Source organism: Nerophis lumbriciformis, linkage group LG19, assembly GCF_033978685.3.
Source record: "Nerophis lumbriciformis linkage group LG19, RoL_Nlum_v2.1, whole genome shotgun sequence".
NCBI lineage: Eukaryota > Metazoa > Chordata > Actinopteri > Syngnathiformes > Syngnathidae > Nerophis > Nerophis lumbriciformis.
Window position 1 is genome coordinate 37,954,125 of NC_084566.2, and position 17,867 is coordinate 37,971,991.

A 17,867-nucleotide genomic window follows, 5' to 3' on the forward strand; every position below is an offset into this window, starting at 1 on the left:
CTGACGCGGTTGCGGATGAAATAATTGCCTATCCGCGCATCTCTAGTATATATATATATATATATATATATATATATATATATATATATATATATATATATATATATATATATATATATATGTATAATATAATGTATGTATGTATGTATATATATTTGTATATGTATATATTCGGTTCAGTTCTGTTTCCGTTTATTTCGAACATGCCTACGATACAATTTAAGTGCATCATATATTACCAGTTGTTTCATTGCAGCACGTCCGAAAAGGAGTAGGAAGAAGCGGGGCTCATTTAATCCTACCCCTTTTCATACCAGAGCAATTTTAACCCATTTCCTTGTTCTCTGTAACTGAACAATGAATAAATAAATACATAAAGTACACATATGTACATACATGAATTATGAGCAAATTGTAGTACGAACAACTTCAGTGCATTGCAACCTATAAACTTTAGGAAAATAAGAAAGCAAGTAAACAAAACACTTTGCTCAGGTAGCAACGATAAAATGTTTGTGCTACGATCTACAATAAGGTTTGACGAGCAAGAAAGTGAGAAAGCAGCTGATACGTCGATCATGTCAACATAGGCACTCAAGCTCGTGATCACTGTATCGTTCTAAATAGTTTGTCTGCATTATTGCTTATAATAACAATATCACTTATAGAAACGTAAATTGAGTTTTTGGATGCTTTTTTATTGGGTTTTATGGGCGGAAAAGAGGACCTCCCATTGGCTCAGCTGTATTTACGTTTATTTAAAAAAAAATACACCTGTCATGTCTTTCATAATGATTGTGAACGGTAAGCAAAATTCTAAAAAAAAAAAGAAGAAAAGTGCAGTACATTCCATTACTAAAACACCTTAACTTTTATAATAGAGAGCTTTACCATATGGCTTTTGTCTTTCACAATGTGCTTCCTTGTTGAGATGATAACTAGCTAACATGCATTTTATTAACAGACAGGATGATAAGACTACAAATAAGTTATAGAAATAAACATGGTAACATTTTAGAGTGCATTCTGGAACTTTGAGTTTCCGCCCTTTTTGTCAGGCTTTTAGGATGGACAAATATACAGAAACAAATACAAGTGTTGATTGATTGATTCAAACTTGTATTAGTAGATTGCACAGTGCAGTACATATTCCGTACAATTGACCACTAAATGGTAACACCCCAATAAGTTTTTCAACTTGTTTAAGTCGGTGTCCACTTAAATCAATTCATGGTACAGATTAGAGATGCGCGGTTTGCGGGCACAACCGCGGAGTCCGCGGATTATCCGCGGATCGGGCGGATGAAATTAAAAAAAATTAGATTTTATCCGCGGGTCGGGTCGGGTGGTTGAAATAAAAAAAAATTAGATTTTAAATAGATTCAGGCGGGTGGCAGTTAAACCAATTCGGAAATATATATACATAGTTAAATGTTGTTACCCACATACGAAAAACGAGCAGGCACCTGCAGCATATGCCACAACAGAAGAAAAAAAAAAGAAGAGATGGACACTTTTACGGAGCGGAGAAGGGACGCCTCGCCGGGGTCCGGGACCGAGGCCCCTTCCCCCGAGAGGGCCCCACCGGGAGCCGTAGCTGAGGCGATCCGCGAGAAGGGCCCGACGCACGTCCAGGGTCACCACCGCGCCCACCGCACCGACACCCCGCCTCGTCCGCCTTCGCCGCGGCCGGCGTCACGCGCAGCAGGTAAGCAGCTTACCTGCCCGCCACCCCCGTGGCCGGGGGCTCGTAACAGGGGTCACTCCGCGCGCTCCGCCCGCGCAGCTTACCTGCCCGCCACCCCCATTGCCGGGGGCGCGTAACGGGGGTCACTCCGCGCGCAGTGCGCTCACGAAAGGGGTGGGGCTCACCCTGGTTGATATAGACAGCAGCTGGACGGTGGCCATGGAAGTCGGAACTCGCTAAGGAGTGTGTAACAACCCACCTGCCGAATCAACTAGCCCTGAAAATGGATGGCGCTGGAGCGTCGGGCTCATACGCGGCCGTCGCCGGCAGCGAGACGCGCTTGGAGGTGCGCTCAGCGCGGCTCCCATATGATTGCGCACTGGTGTGCGTCTGGGTCGTGACAGCGTGGCACGCGAATGTCTGCACTGCATTGGATCAGTCTCCTTTCTTTAACAGGCAAAAGCTTTATAACCTCACTAATGCCTTGCATCGTCTATATTAGATATATAACAACGGGCGGGTGCGGGCGGATGCGGTTCTGATCAAATGTTACATCGGGTGGATGGCGGATGGTTGACGACTTTCTGATGCGGTTGCGGATGAAATAATTGCCTATCTGCGCATCTCTAGTACAGATACTATCATCATAATACAGTCATCACACAAGTTAATCATCAGAGTATATACATTGAATTATTTACATTATTTACAATCCAGGGTGTGGGATGTGGAGGGGTTAGGTTTGGTTGATATCAGCACTTCAGTCATCAACAATTGCATCATCAGGGAAATGGACATTGAAACAGTGTAGGTCTGACTTGGTAGGATATGTACAGCAAGTAGTGGACATAGAGAGAGAGATCAGAAAGCATAAGAACAAGTATCTACATTTGATTATTTACATTTGATTATTTACAATCCGGGGAGGTGGGATGTGGAAGGGGGAGGGTGTTAGTTTAGGGTTGAAGTTGCCTGGAGGTGTTCTTTTAGTGCGGTTTTGAAGGAGGATAGAGATGCACTCCCTTTTACACCTGTTGGGAGTACATTCCATATTGATGTGGCATAGAAGGAGAATGAGTTAAGACCTTTGTCTCCAATAATATTAGCTGAATAGTAGGGATGTCCCGATCCAGGTTTTTGCACTTCCGATCCGATACCGATATTGTTTTTGCATTTCCGATCCGATACCGATACCGACCGATACCGATACTGACCGATACTGGCCTATCCGAGCATGTATTAAAGTTTAAAGTTATTTAGCCTACTTAGTTGTCAGAATCATGTTGAAAAGGGTTTTAGTACTCTTGAAAACAACTAGCCAGCTGAATTAGGGGAGTTTGAATAATACACAATGGTTGGTAACAAGAAACTGACCTGTTTATTCAAGGATAAACACAAAATAGACAAAATTATACATGACAAACAGAAATGGCATCATTGAACTAGGGCTGGGCGATATGGCCTTTTTTTAATATTGCGATATTTTAAGGCCATATTGCGATACACAATATATATCTCGATATTTTGCCTTAGCCTTGAATGAACACTTGATGCATATAATCACAGCAGTATGATGATTCTATGTGTTTTGATTGATTGATTGAGACTTTTATTAGTAGGTTGCACAGTGAAGTACATATTCCGTACAATTGACCACTAAATGGTAACACCCGAATACGTTTTTCAACTTGTTTAAGTCGGGGTCCACTTAAATTGATTCATGATACAGATATATACTATCAGATATATACTATCATCATAATACAGTCATCACACAAGATAATCACATTGAATTATTTACATTATTTATAATCCAGGGTGTGGAGGGGGGCGCCGGATGTAAGTGTCAAAAAGACAGCCAAAAGAGTTTGATATGAGAATAAATCTAAAGTTAAAATATAGGGTAGAAATGCACCCATTTGCAGGATTTTCAAAATGTTCTTTCAAGGCTTGCATGTCTACATTAAAACATTCTTCTTCATACTGCATTAATATATGCTACTTTTAAACTTTCATGCAGAGAAGGAAATCACAACTAAAAAAATCACTAATTTTTTCATACGGTGTTGATGTGGAAATTTTTGCCATTTTGATGGTGTGGACGTGTGGCACCGAATGGATATAAGCGTCTCGACAGACGTCACAATATTTGAACAATGATGACGAAAACTGTTTTCTCTGTCGTGTCCGTGTGTCGAAAATTGTTATGCGCTTATTTTTTTATTTGATTTTGTGCGTGGCATAGATTTGCCGTGCGCAGAGGACGCTTGAGCAGGCGCGCACCTTAGCGGCTGCGCTAGCATCACAGCTAACGTTAGCCATGCCGCTACTTCGCTCTCTGCTGGGAGAGGACGTATACGTATGTGACGTATGACGTGACAGTATGTGACGTATGTAAGAAGGTGCGCTCGCTGTCTGTGAGAGGGAGACACAGGAAAGAGTGAGAAGAGCCTGTCGTGTAATGCCAGCAGCTAAAAGCAACTGCGTGAGAATTGTGGATGTGTTGAAGGTGTGCTGGAAAATGCGGAACGGAAATTACGGCGCAGCAGAAAAGTGGAATGTATTATTTAAATCGGTGCGTTGGAAAACACGGACCGGAGTTTATTTTTAAACTGGATCTGGATCGGCATTTTCCCATGCCTTGCCGATACGCAATTTTTGGCAAATATCGGCAGCCGATCCGATCCAAATATCGGATCGGGACATCCCTACTGAATAGTGGCATCATTTACTGTGTCTGTTGTTTGTTGCTATAGGCTAATCTGGCGGTTCAGGAAGTGCGCTACAAAAAGGCCAGCGGTGAGCAAGCGGCTGCCCAGGCCACCCTGGCGGAGAAGGAGGCGGAGCTCGCAATAGTCCAGGCGAAGGCCGACGCCGCTATGAAGGAAAAGCAGGTATGTCAGTATTGTTAAACTGTCAGACACTTGACAGTTAAGTAACGTGAAAGTGCGGTTAGCTAACTTGTCAGTGTCCTCCAGGAACTTTTGGATCGCTCACAGATGTGCAAAAATAAAATGCAGGCCGCCTCCGACCTTATCGGCGGGCTGAGTAACGAGAGGGTGCGGTGGACTCAGCAGAGTAAAGAATTTAAATCGCAGATCAAAAGGTAATAGTGAAATGTTGACACTGAAACCTAGGAAGTGAAGCAATTTGGATTTTAAATATAATTGTCTAGTAAGATTACCGTATTTTTCGGGGTATAGGTCACACACCGGACGAAAATGCATAATAAAGAAGGGAAAAAAACATATAAGTCGCACTGGAGTATAAGTCACATATTAGGGGGAAATGTATTTGATAAAAGCCAACACCAAGAATCATACTTGCCAACCCTCCCGAATTTTCCGGGAGACTCCCGAAATTCAGCGCCTCTCCCTAAAACCTCCCGGGACAAATATTCTCCCGAAAATCTCCCGATTGACGGGAGGACGACAGGGTGACAAGAACTAAATCATCCAGACTAGAGATAAATTGTATTATTATGTTTATCTTATCTAAAAATAAATATATTTATTTAATAAAAAAAATAAATATATAAATACATTTTTACTATATTTTGCTAAAAATTAATTGTATTTTTATTTGTATTTTTTCTGACTCCTTATTACATCCAGCCATAGAATTATACATTAAAATCAACATATTTGAAATAATTAATTTAAAATGACCATATTTAATTATTAAAATAATTGCTTGTTTATCAACAACTTTAGCATTTTATTCATTACATTTTGAAGCTCTCTGAAGCCAAGTTATGTTATATTCCTTAATATTTGTTTATGCAAGTTTGAAGTATCAATTATCTAAACACAGTTTTGTTTGCATATTTTCAGGATATATATATATATATATATATCCTGAAAATATGCAAACAAAACTGTACATATGTGTATATATATATATATATATATATATATATATATATATATATATATCCTGAAAATATGCAAACAAAACTGTATATATATATATATATATATATATATATATATATGTATATATATATATATATATATATATATATGTATGTGTGGGAAAAAAAATCACAAGACTATTTCATCTCTACAGGCCTGTTTCATGAGGGGGGGTACCCTCAATCATCTCCTGATGATATATATATATATATATATATATATATATAGATATATATATATATATATATATATATATATATATATGTATGAAATACTTCACTTGGTGAATTCCGGCTGTCAATATACTCCTCCCCTCTTAACCACGCCCCCAACCACGCCCCGCCCCACCCCCGACCACGCCCCCACCCCCCACCTCCCGAAATCGGAGGTCTCAAGGTTGGCAAGTATGCCAAGAATAGACATTTGAAAGGCAATTTAAAATAAATCAAGAATAGTGAACAACAGGCTGAATAAGTGTACGTTATATGAGGCATAAATAACCAACTGGTATGTTAACGTAACATATTATGGTAAGAGTCATTCAAATAACTATAACATATAGAACATGCTATACGTTTACCAAACAATCTGTCACTCCTAATCGCTAAATCCCATGAAATCTTATACGTCTAGTCTCTTACGTGAATGAGATCAATAATATTATTTGATATTTTACGCTAACGTGTTAATCATTTCACACATCAATCAATCAATCAATGTTTATTTATATAGCCCTAAATCACAAGTGTCTCAAAGGGCTGCACAAAGCCACAACGACATCCTCGGTACAAAGCCCACATAAGGGCAAGGAAAAACATAAGTCGCTCCTGAGTATAAGTCGCACCCCCGGCCAAACTATGAAAAAAACTGCGACTTATAGTCCGAAAAATACGGTACTTTGAGACAAGAGCTATAGTGATGCATGCTCGGTTATGATTTAAAGTCATATCCAACAATTGTGACAACTACTTTTTACTGTCAACTGAGTGTCGTTTTTTTAATTATTTCTGCTGGTCGTGTGCCTCCGCATTTTTTCAACGCAAAAAATGTTGAAAAACACTGCTCTACATTACTGCATTTTAGTTGTATTGCATAGTTAATTGCAACATATATTACTCAAAACAATTCCTGTACAGTTAGTAAAGCATCCTTGATGGGCACAGATTGACCCTGGAACCGACTGACTCGCTTTACAGTGTATTGTTTGCTGTGGCAAAAAACATTTTGAATTTAGAATGATTTCGACTGGTTACTTACTTCCTGTCTATGAAGTATAAATCCAAGAAACCCACTTCAGATGCGATGACAGAGGAATGGGTGTTACTCGTTGAGTCGGCATAAAACATACAGGTAAAAGCCAGTAAATTAGAATATTTTGAAAAACTTTTTTTATTTTAGTAATTGCATTCAAAAGGTGTAACTTGTACATTATATTTATTCATTGCACACAGACTGATGCATTCAAATGTTTATTTCATTTAATTTTGATGATTTGAAGTGGCAACAAATGAAAATCCAAAATTCCGTGTGTCACAAAATTAGAATATTACTTAAGGCTAATACAAAAAAGGGATTTTTAGAAATGTTGGCCAACTGAAAAGTATGAAAATGAAAAATATGAGCATGTACAATACTCAATACTTGGTTGGAGCTCCTTTTGCCTCAATTACTGCGTAATAAAGTTGATTTGATTTGATTTGATTTAATGCGGCGTGGCATGGAGTCGATGAGTTTCTGGCACTGCTCAGGTGTTATGAGAGCCCAGGTTGCTCTGATAGTGGCCTTCAACTCTTCTGCGTTTTTGGGTCTGGCATTCTGCATCTTCCTTTTCACAATACCCCACAGATTTTTTATGGGGCTAAGGTCAGGGGAGTTGGCGGGCCAATTTAGAACAGAAATACCATGGTCCGTAAACCAGGCACGGGTAGATTTTGCGCTGTGTGCAGGCGCCAAGTCCTGTTGGAACTTGAAATCTCCATCTCCATAGAGCAGGTCAGCAGCAGGAAGTATGAAGTGCTCTAAAACTTGCTGGTAGACGGCTGCGTTGACCCTGGATCTCAGGAAACAGAGTGGACCGACACCAGCAGATGACATGGCACCCCAAACCATCACTGATGGTGGAAACTTTACACTAGACTTCAGGCAACATGGATCCTGTGCCTCTCCTGTCTTCCTCCAGACTCTGGGACCTCGATTTCCAAAGGAAATTCAAAATTTGCATGGTTGGGTGATGGTTTGGGGTACCATGTCATCTGCTGGTGTCGGTCCACTCTGTTTCCTGAGATCCAGGGTCAATGCAGCCGTCTTCCAGCAAGTTTTAGAGCACTTCATGCTTCCTGCTGCTGACCTGCTCTATGAGGATGGAGATTTCAAGTTCCAACAGGACTTGGTGCCTGCACACAGCGCAAAATCTACCCGTGCCTGGTTTACGGACCATGGTATTTCTGTTCTAAATTGGCCCGCCAACTCCCCTGACCTTAGCCCCATAGAAAATCTGTGGGGTATTGTGAAAAGGAAGATGCAGAATGCCAGACCCAAAAACGCAGAAGAGTTGAAGGCCACTATCAGAGCAACCTGGGCTCTCATAACACCTGAGCAGTGCCAGAAACTCATCGACTCCATGCCACGCCGCATTAACGCAGTAATTGAGGCAAAAGGAGCTCCAACCAAGTATTGAGTATTGTACATGCTCATATTTTTCATTTTCATACTTTTCAGTTGGCCAACATTTCTAAAAATCCCTTTTTTGTATTAGCCTTAAGTAATATTCTAATTTTGTGACACACGGAATTTTGGATTTTCATTTGTTGCCACTTCAAATCATCAAAATTAAATGAAATAAACATTTGAATGCATCAGTCTGTGTGCAATGAATAAATATAATGTACAAGTTACACCTTGTGAATGCAATTACTGAAATAAATCAAGTTTTTCAAAATATTCTAATTTACTGGCTTTTACCTGTGTATATATATATGTATATATATATATGTATATATATACATATATATATATATAGATATATATATATATGTATGAAATACTTGACTTGGTGAATTCTAGCTGTCAATATACTCCTCCCCTCTTAACCACGCCCCCAACCACGCCCTGCCCCACCCCCGACCACCCCCCACCCCCACCTCCCGAAATCGGAGGTCTCAAGGTTGGCAAGTATGGCATAAAATATAATTTCCTGTTCCGCTCACATACAGGCGGAAGTCGCAAACCTTCAAATTAAAGTACAGTGCTAATTACACCATAACTGTTTCCTTTATACTGCACTATTATATTCCTTGAAATTGAATTAAATGTCTTCATGTTATATTATTACACATCACAATAACACAATATTAATAATGCCCTTTGTAGCAAAATGGTGCTTACATTAAAACATGGATGTTTTTTTTTACTTCGGAGGGTCTACTGTAAATGTATGTGAACACATTTAAGAGACCTTCTGTGGAGTCGTGATTGTCAGATGCTTGTGTTTCCAATGATAGGCTAGTGGGTGACGTCCTACAGCTCACCGGCTTCCTGTCCTACTGCGGCCCTTTCAACCAGAATTTCCGCGACATGTTGTTGGACATGTGGAAGAATGAACTCCTGACCAATAGTATCCCCTTCACGGAAAACCTGAACCTGATCTCTGCCTTGGTGGATGCTCCTACAGTAAGAACACAAAACCTAATGTACAGTAGCCGCACCTCAGTTTTGGTTAATAATCCCCACCAAAATATCAAAGAACGAATTGTGGGAAAACCGAATCGTTAAGGCAAATCCAATTCATCGGTGGTTTCAGACATGCTAGGTAATTTTTCCGCACCAGGCAGTAGCGTACCATATTTTCCGGACTATAAGGCGCACTTAAAATATTTTTTTTTCTCAAAACTCGACAGTGAGCCTTAAAACCCGTTGAGCCTAATGCAGTGTTTTTCACACTAGTGTGCCGTGAGATACAGTCTGGTGTGCCGTGGGAGATGATCTAATTTCACCTATTTGGGTTAAAAATATTTTTTGCAAAGCAGTAATTATAGTCTGCAAATGATGTGTTGTTGTTGAGTGTCGGTGCTGTCTAGAGCTCGGCAGAGTAACCGTGTAATACTCTTCCATATCAGTAGGTGGCAGCAGGTAGCTAATTGCTTTGTAGATGTCGGAAACAGCGGGAGGCAGTGTGCAGGTAAAAAAGGTGTCAAATGCTTAAACCAAAAATAAACAAAAGGTGAGTGCCCCTAAGAAAAGGCATTGAAGCTTAGGGAAGGCTATGCGGAACAAAACTAAAATTGAACTGGCTACAAAGTAAACAAAGAAAGAATGCTGGACGACAGCAAAGACTTACTGTGGAGCAAAGACGGCGTCCACAAAGTCCATCCGAACATGACATGACAATCAACAATGTCCCCACAAAGAAGGATAAAAACAACTGAAATATTCTTGATTGCTAAAACAAAGTTGATGCGGGAAATATCGCTCAAAGGAAAACATGAAACTGCTACAGGAAAATACCAAAAAAAGAGAAAAAGCCACCAAAATAGGAGCGCAAGACAAGAAGTAAAACACTACACACAGGAAAACAGCAAAAACTCCAAATAAGTCAGGGTGTGATGTGACAGTACACCTACTTTGAGACAAGAGCTATAGTGATGCGTGCTTGGTTATGCTTTAAAGTCATATCCAACAATTGCGACGACTCTTTACTGTTAACTGAGTCTCCTTTTTTAATGATGTCTGCTGGTGGTGTGCCTCCGCATTTTTTCAACGCAAAAAATGTGCCTTGGCTCAAAAAAGGTTGAAAAACACTGGCCTAATGTACAGAATAATTCTGGTTTTGCTTACCGACCTCGAAGCAATTTTACTTGGTACATGGTGTAATGAAAAGTGTGACCAGTAGTTGGCAGTCAAACATAAGAGATACATGTAGACTGCAATATGATAGCAATATGACTCAAGTAAACAACACCAATATTTTGTATGTTCAATTGAAATTATATAATATTACACACGGCGCTCAAAAATCTATCAAAATGTTTTAGTACAACTTTGGTAAGCTATGAAGCCACACCGCTTGATGGATTGTCAGCGCATTAAACATACAAGTATTATTATGGTGTGTGTATAAGGTAAGACATATTATCTGGCGTTTTATTTCGCAATATTATACAGAAGCAACTTTCCTTACCTTCTGGTGCCTGCTGATCTATATTTGGGATCTGCATAAATCCTGAAAAATTAGCGCGCATCGGCCTATGTAGTCCGTGCCGACACCGTAGTCGTTAAGCTTCTTCTTTTTCTCTATCTTCTTGTTATGTGACATTCATCCTCGGCTGTTGCCATTTCTAATATAAAGTACCGTATTTTCCGCACCATAAGCCGCCCTGGGTTATAAGCCGCGCCTTCAATGAACGGCATATTTCAAAACTTTGTCCACCTATAAGCCGCCCCGTGTTATAAGCCGCATCTAACTGCGCTAAAGGGAATGTCAAAAAAACAGTCAGATAGGTCAGTCAAACTTTAATAATATATTAAAAACCAGCGTGATGTGGGCGCGCATGGAGTCGTATATCAACATGGACGGAGCTGCGTGAAAAAAGCCACCCGGCCTCTTCGCGTAAACTTACCTTAACCACTCGCTCATCTTTTCTTTATCCATCCATCCCTTCGAGTTAGCTTTTATGATGACGCCGGCTGGAAAGTTCTCTTTTGGCAAGGTCTTCCTTTTGATTATCACCATGGGTGGAAGTTTCTGGCCATTAGCATGGCAAGCTAGAACCACAGTGAAGGATGACTTCTCATTCCCTGTGGTGCGAATATTCACCGTACGTGCTCCCGTTGTATCCACAGTGCGGTTCACAGGAATATCAAAAGTCAGTGGAACCTCGTCCATGTTGATAATGTTCTCTGGCCGGATCTTTTTTTCAGCTATCTTGTTTTTACAATATGCACGGAAAGTAGCCAGCTTTTCTTGAAAGTCTTTAGGCAGTTGCTGTGAAATAGTAGTCCGTGTGCGGATGGAGAGATTGCGTCTTTTCATGAACCGGAAACCTGTCGCTTAGTAGGAGCCATTTTGTGGTCTTTACAGATGTAAACACACAAAGGAAATTAAACGTAATATCCGCGCGCTTCTTCTTCTTCTACGGGGGCGGGTGGTTGCTTACAGTAGAAGAAGAAGCGCTTCCTGTTCTATGGGGGCGGGTGCTTACCTTGGCGGTTGCTTGGCGTAGAAGAAGAAGCACTTCCTCTTCTACGGGGAAAAAAGATGGCGGCTGTTTACCGTAGTTGCGAGACCTAAACTTTATGAAAATGAATCTTAATATTAATCCATATATAAAGCGCACCGGGTTATAAGCCGCACCGTCAGCTTTTGAGTAAATTTGTGGTTTTTAGGTGCGGCTAATAGTGCGGAAAATACGGTAGTGTAAAGTTCTTACTTATATTTGTCAGGAAACTCGCCATGAAAGCGCTAAAACATACCGGTGTAGTGAGTTTACATTATTCACCCAAGGAACTTTAGTTTTTAGAGAGTTCCGGTCGGACAGTTTTTCACGGGACACATTTCCGGCCTTGTTTTGGTTTCCGGATGAGGAGATGCTGCTCCGTTATTGATTGAAGTAAAGCCTGAATGTCATTAAAACAGTTAGCTCCATCTACGTATATTGTAGCATCGCGGAAGAGTTGAACGTGACGTTTACGCCTCCTGTGATTGGATACTCATCGGGACCGTTAGCGGATGAATTCCAGAACACATAGAGTTGATAGACAGTTGCGATAGCCAATCAGATCACAAGTTGTTGACAGTAGCGTATCTAAATAGCCTGATGTTAACAAGACTGTGATGGGATACTCACTTGTCATTCCAAAGTGAGTATCCTGTCACGTTCAAACACTGTGATATCTATTAAACAAGACAAAAGGCAAGGAATCAAACAGAGACAGAATTCAATTTGGACTCAATTGAGGAGAGACGGCGTCGACCTGTAACCTCTTACAGTGTCTTAGCACGCTCTGACGAAGAAGGTTTTCGTCTCCTCTTTATTACAATATTCAATGTTCACGCACCAACACATGTCTCAGCAGGAATGGGGAGGTATGTAAAACAGTCATTGTTTTCGGTCGCTTTGAAGTCCAAGAAGAGGATTTCTCGGGCTTGGGCTCTTCCTGGATCCAGCTGGGGCAGGTGTTGGAGGACAATGGATAACCCCTCCCGTCTCCTGACCACAGTGACTTCAAGAGGGCAGCGGGTCGTAAACAGCGTTGACCTCGGTCACCAAACAGTTGGAAGAGAGTTTGTGAAATACTTCAGAGAGAGTTCGTTTAACACTTCAAAGAGAGTTCCTCTGGGAGTTGAGCAGATCCTGCCATCTGTCCGTGTTGAAATCACAGTGGCGTTTCACGAGCCTTCTTCCTCTTGTTAGGCCTCGAAAGACAGCATTCATAATACAACGTTTATTTTGTGATAACTTACAAACAATTATTCCAACAATCCATTCACAAGTTTCAATTTAGCAGGAAACGGGAACACTGATGACATCTATTAAACAGACAAGAAGCAAGGATTCATGCAGAGAAAGAGTTCAATTTGGCTCAATGAGGAGAGACATTTGGGCTGAACAGATCCAAACTACGCTCTAAAATCCTGCCCACGTGCTTCCTCTATTTATTTTGGAGGTCCCTGGTTACATCACTGAAACTGTCGCTGAGGGAAGGGGCTAATCTCAACAGCCCCAGTTAGACACAATATATGACTATTAATGAAATGCCTATGGGCTGACACTCGTGATATCGCCCTGTCTCTGCTTTGTTTGCGTCCCGGTACTCGATGTTCGCCCTTGGCAGTCAGCAGGCTGATTCTGGAAACAAACACTGATACGAGACGACTGGCTTTGCACAGATAGAAAAAGTACAACTTCAGCACAATTGATAATAACTATAGCAACGGCCCTTAAGCTTAAGAGTTGTGTGATAATATATACATAATTATTCCAACAGTTGTGCCGTAGTCCCGGTACTCGATGTTCGCCCTTGGCAGTCAGCAGGCTGATTCTGGAAACAAACACTGATACGAGACGACTGGCTTTGCACAGATAGAAAAAGTACAACTTCAGCACAATTGATAATAACTATAGCAACGGCCCTTAAGCTTAAGAGTTGTGGGATAATATATACATAATTATTCCAACAGTTGTGCCGTAGCCAGACTGGGATAGCTGAGAAGGAGAACAAAACGTTGATTAGGTGGCAGATATATATTTAGAAGGCCATTTTCAAGAAGGATATTTAAAGAGAAACTACATCTTGTGAGACGATGTCGGCCAACCCCGGAAGCTAGCTCAGCTGTTCTGCCGACAAAATGGGGAAATGCTTTGCCATTTCCACTCAAATAAGCCAACGACGAGGGGTACCACTGCCTTATACGGTGTCGAAAAGGTTCCATAAATTGTGAGTTAAATCATTTTATTTTTTCACTTTTAATATGTTTTTTGCTATTTTAATTTTGACAGTACCACATAAGATGTTTTAATTGCTGATGCGTTTTAATTGTTTTTAAAATGCGCCAGAAAATAACCAGTTTTGTACACTGTTGATGTGGTTCAATGCGTAGTAGGGCGTAAATGTGTTTCTGTATAGTATTTCCCCAGCAATGGTCACGTGGTGACCATAGACGCCCTCACGTTCTCTAAGATCTTCTTCATCCATCCTTTTCACTGTCCCCTTATTTAAAGTGTTCACCATGAGTGCCCGAGCTTTCAGCCGCTCTGCCCCTCATCTTTGGAACTCTTTACCACCAGACCTTCGTAACTTAGACTCAATATCCCTCTTCAAATCAAGACTCAAAACACACCTATTCCCCACTGCTTATTCATTGTAAATCTTATCGATATTTGTTGTTGTTGTTTTTATCCAATTGATTTTATTGTTTTGATTTTGTACGGTGTCCTTGAGTGCCCAGAAAAGAGCCTTATAAGTAAAATGTAATATTATTATTATTATTATAGGCCCCGATTTACATTTCTGCCAGTGGGTGCTCGGACGGACGGTAAATCTGACGCTACTTTTCTGAGCATGCGCGGTTTTTACTTGGTGGTGAGAACGAATTCGCCATCAATCGGCGCCTATGGTGGTGACATCAATGATGGTATTTTGAGAGGTCTCCTCTCTGAGCTGCCACCTTAACGTGGTAGAGGAGTTTGCGTGTCCCAATGATCCAAGGAGCTATGTTGTCCGGGGGCTTTATGCCCCCTGGTAGGGTCTCCCAAGACAAACTGGTCCTAGGTGAGGGATCAGACAAAGAGCAGCTTGAAGACCTCTATGAAGAAAACGAACAAGGAACCCAGATTAGGTAGTTAAAAAGCTCCTCGGTGGCAAGGCCCCGGGGGTAGATGAGATCCGCCCGGAGTTCCTTAAGGCTCTGGATGCTGTGGGGCTGTCTTGGTTGACAAGACTCTGCAGCATCGCGTGGACATCGGGGGCGGTACCACTGGATTGGCAGACCGGGGTGGTGGTTCCTCTCTTTAAGAAGGGGAACCGGAGGGTGTGTTCTAACTATCGTGGGATCACACTCCTCAGCCTTCCCGGTAAGGTCTATTCAGGTGTACTGGAGAGGAGGCTACGCCGGATAGTCGAACCTCGGATTCAGGAGGAACAGTGTGGTTTTCGTACTGGTCATGGAACTGTGGACCAGCTCTATACTCTCGGCAGGGTCCTTGAGGGTGCATGGGAGTTTGCCCAACCAGTCTACATGTGTTTTGTGGACTTGGAGAAAGCATTCGACTGTGTCCCTCGGGAAGTCCTGTGGGGAGTGCTCAGAGAGTACGGGGTATCGGACTGTCTGATTGTGGCAGTCCGCTCCCTGTATGATCAGTGCCAGAGCTTGGTCCGCATTGCCGGCAGTAAGTCGGACAGGTTTCCAGTGAGGGTTGGACTCCGCCAAGGCTGCCCTTTGTCACCGATTCTGTTCATAACTTTTATGGACAAAATTTCTAGGCGCAGTCAAGGCGTTGAGGGGATCTGGTTTGGTGGCTGCAGGATTAGGTCTCTGCTTTTTGCAGATGATGTGGTCCTGATGGCTTCATCTGGCCAGGATCTTCAGCTCTCACTGGATCGGTTCGCAACCGAGTGTGAAGCGACTGGGATGAGAATCAGCACCTCCAAGTCCGAGTCCATGGTTCTCGCCCGGAAAAGGGTGGGGTGCCATCTCCGGGTTGGGGAGGAGATCTTGCCCCAAGTGGAGGAGTTCAAGTACCTCGGAATCTTGTTCACGATTGAGGGAAGAGTGGATCGTGAGATCGACAGGCGGCGTCTTCAGTAATGCGGACGCTGTATCGATCCGTTGTGGTGAAGAAGGAGCTGAGCCGGAAGGCAAAGCTCTCAATTTACCGGTCGATCTGCGTTCCCATCCTCACCTATGGTCATGAGCTTTGGGTTATGACCGAAAGGACAAGATCACGGGTACAAGCGGCCGAAATGAGTTTCCTCCGCCGGGTGGCGGGGCTCTCCCTTAGAGATAGGGTGAGAAGCTCTGTCATCCGGGAGGAGCTCAAAGTAAAGCCGCTGCTCCTCCACATCGAGAGGAGCCAGATGAGGTGGTTCGGGCATCTGGTCAGGATGCCACCCGAACGCCTCCCTAGGGAGGTGTTTAGGGCACGTCCGACTGGTAGGAGGCCGCGGGGAAGACCCAGGACACATTGGGAAGACTGTCTCCCGGCTGGCCTGGGAACGCCTTGGGGTCCCACAGGAAGAGCTGGACGAAGTGGCTGGGGAGAGGGAAGTCTGGGCTTCCCTGCTTAGGCTGCTGCCCCCGCGACCCGACCTCGGATAAGCGGAAGAAGATGGATGGATGGATGGAATTATTGGAGTCGGACATCACTGAAGGCCTAGGTGGGAAACGCACGGCCCGCCACTGGTTTTTGGTGTATTTTTAAGCCCTCAAATTAAGACAATAATAAATAAATACATGTTTTAAATCCAATGCATATTTATGAGACGTTTGGGGAACCCCAGAGAACTGCTTGTGTTTGCCTAATGGTAAGTTTGCCCCTGACTAGTCTTTTACAAATAACTATACCCACCTGATCGAAAGACTTTAAAGACAGTATTGAGGTTTTATTGTTATTCATTTAAAAGTAAAATTCACGGAGACGTTTTACAGAGTGTGGTCATTCATTTGTATTTACGTATTTTTTTAAATTTAATACAAGTTTTTCATTCGTAGATTTGGCGCACCCTCCTGCAGATTGCGCCCCAGGCAACTGCCGGTGTCGCCTGGTTCCAGACGCTCAAAATATAAATACAAAACACATTTTATAAAGAATACTGATAGTTTTACATACAGAAAACAATGTAAAATGCATATAAGGTAATTATGGAATGTATAAATGAACATTTAAAACCGCTTCAAAATGTATTGAAGAAGCTACAGGATTCTTTGTTTAGGACAGGGGTCGGCAACCCAAAACGGTGAAGAAAAATCTGTCCGGAGCCGCAAAAAATTAAAAGCCGTATATAAGTCTTATTATGAAGACAACACATGACGTAAGTGTCTATATTAGCTATATTAGCCTACTATCAAAATGACTATGTGTCGCAGGCTGAAGCGAATCTTCGTTGACAGAAATGTTGAAATGTAATATTTATTCTACACATTTTTACAACATTAGAAATGTTTAGAGGTTACTCAGAAGGTGAGAAAACTCCTGGAAATTACTGGCTTTTAATGGCCAAAGGTATAGATGTGTGTTTCCAAGTTAAAGGAAACGGCAGGTTGTCTTCCTTTAATGGATTTATTACAATCTTTGGCAAGCTAGGTCATGTTTGCTGTGGTCTGGAACAACATGGCACAGAAATGCAGCCAATATTACATACAGATAATGTGTCATGAGACAAATATAAATTATATAGAAATAGGACATAATGAAAGGATATTAAATGAGCTCAAATATACCTACAGATGAGGCATAATGATGCAATATGTATATACAGCAGGGGTCCCCAACCTTTTTGAAACCAAGAGCTACTTCTTGGGTACTGATTAATGCGAAGGGCTACCAGTTTGATACACACGTAAATAAATTGCCAGAAATAGCCAATTTGCTCAATTTACCTTTAACTCTATGTTATTATTAATAATTAATGATATTTATCTTTGTGGAAACAGTGATCATCTTAAGGATTTCTCACAATAAATATACAGGTAAAAGCCAGTAAATTAGAATATTTTGAAAAACTTGATTTATTTCAGTAATTGCATTCAAAAGGTGTAACTTGTACATTAT

The 17,867-nt window shown here is 41.7% G+C and overlaps 1 protein-coding gene across 2 annotated transcripts in view; it reads left to right on the forward strand.

Annotated features, from left to right (window-relative positions):
• LOC133618461 (dynein axonemal heavy chain 8-like) overlaps positions 1–17,867 on the forward strand; it is a 245,622-nt gene that overhangs the window by 168,101 nt on the left and 59,654 nt on the right. For both annotated transcript variants that reach the window (XM_061978829.2, XM_061978830.2), the window contains 3 exons: positions 4,444–4,581; positions 4,666–4,793; positions 9,102–9,270. In XM_061978829.2, coding sequence (XP_061834813.1) covers positions 4,444–4,581; positions 4,666–4,793; positions 9,102–9,270 — 435 coding nt within the window. The remainder of the gene's footprint in view (positions 1–4,443; positions 4,582–4,665; positions 4,794–9,101; positions 9,271–17,867) is intronic.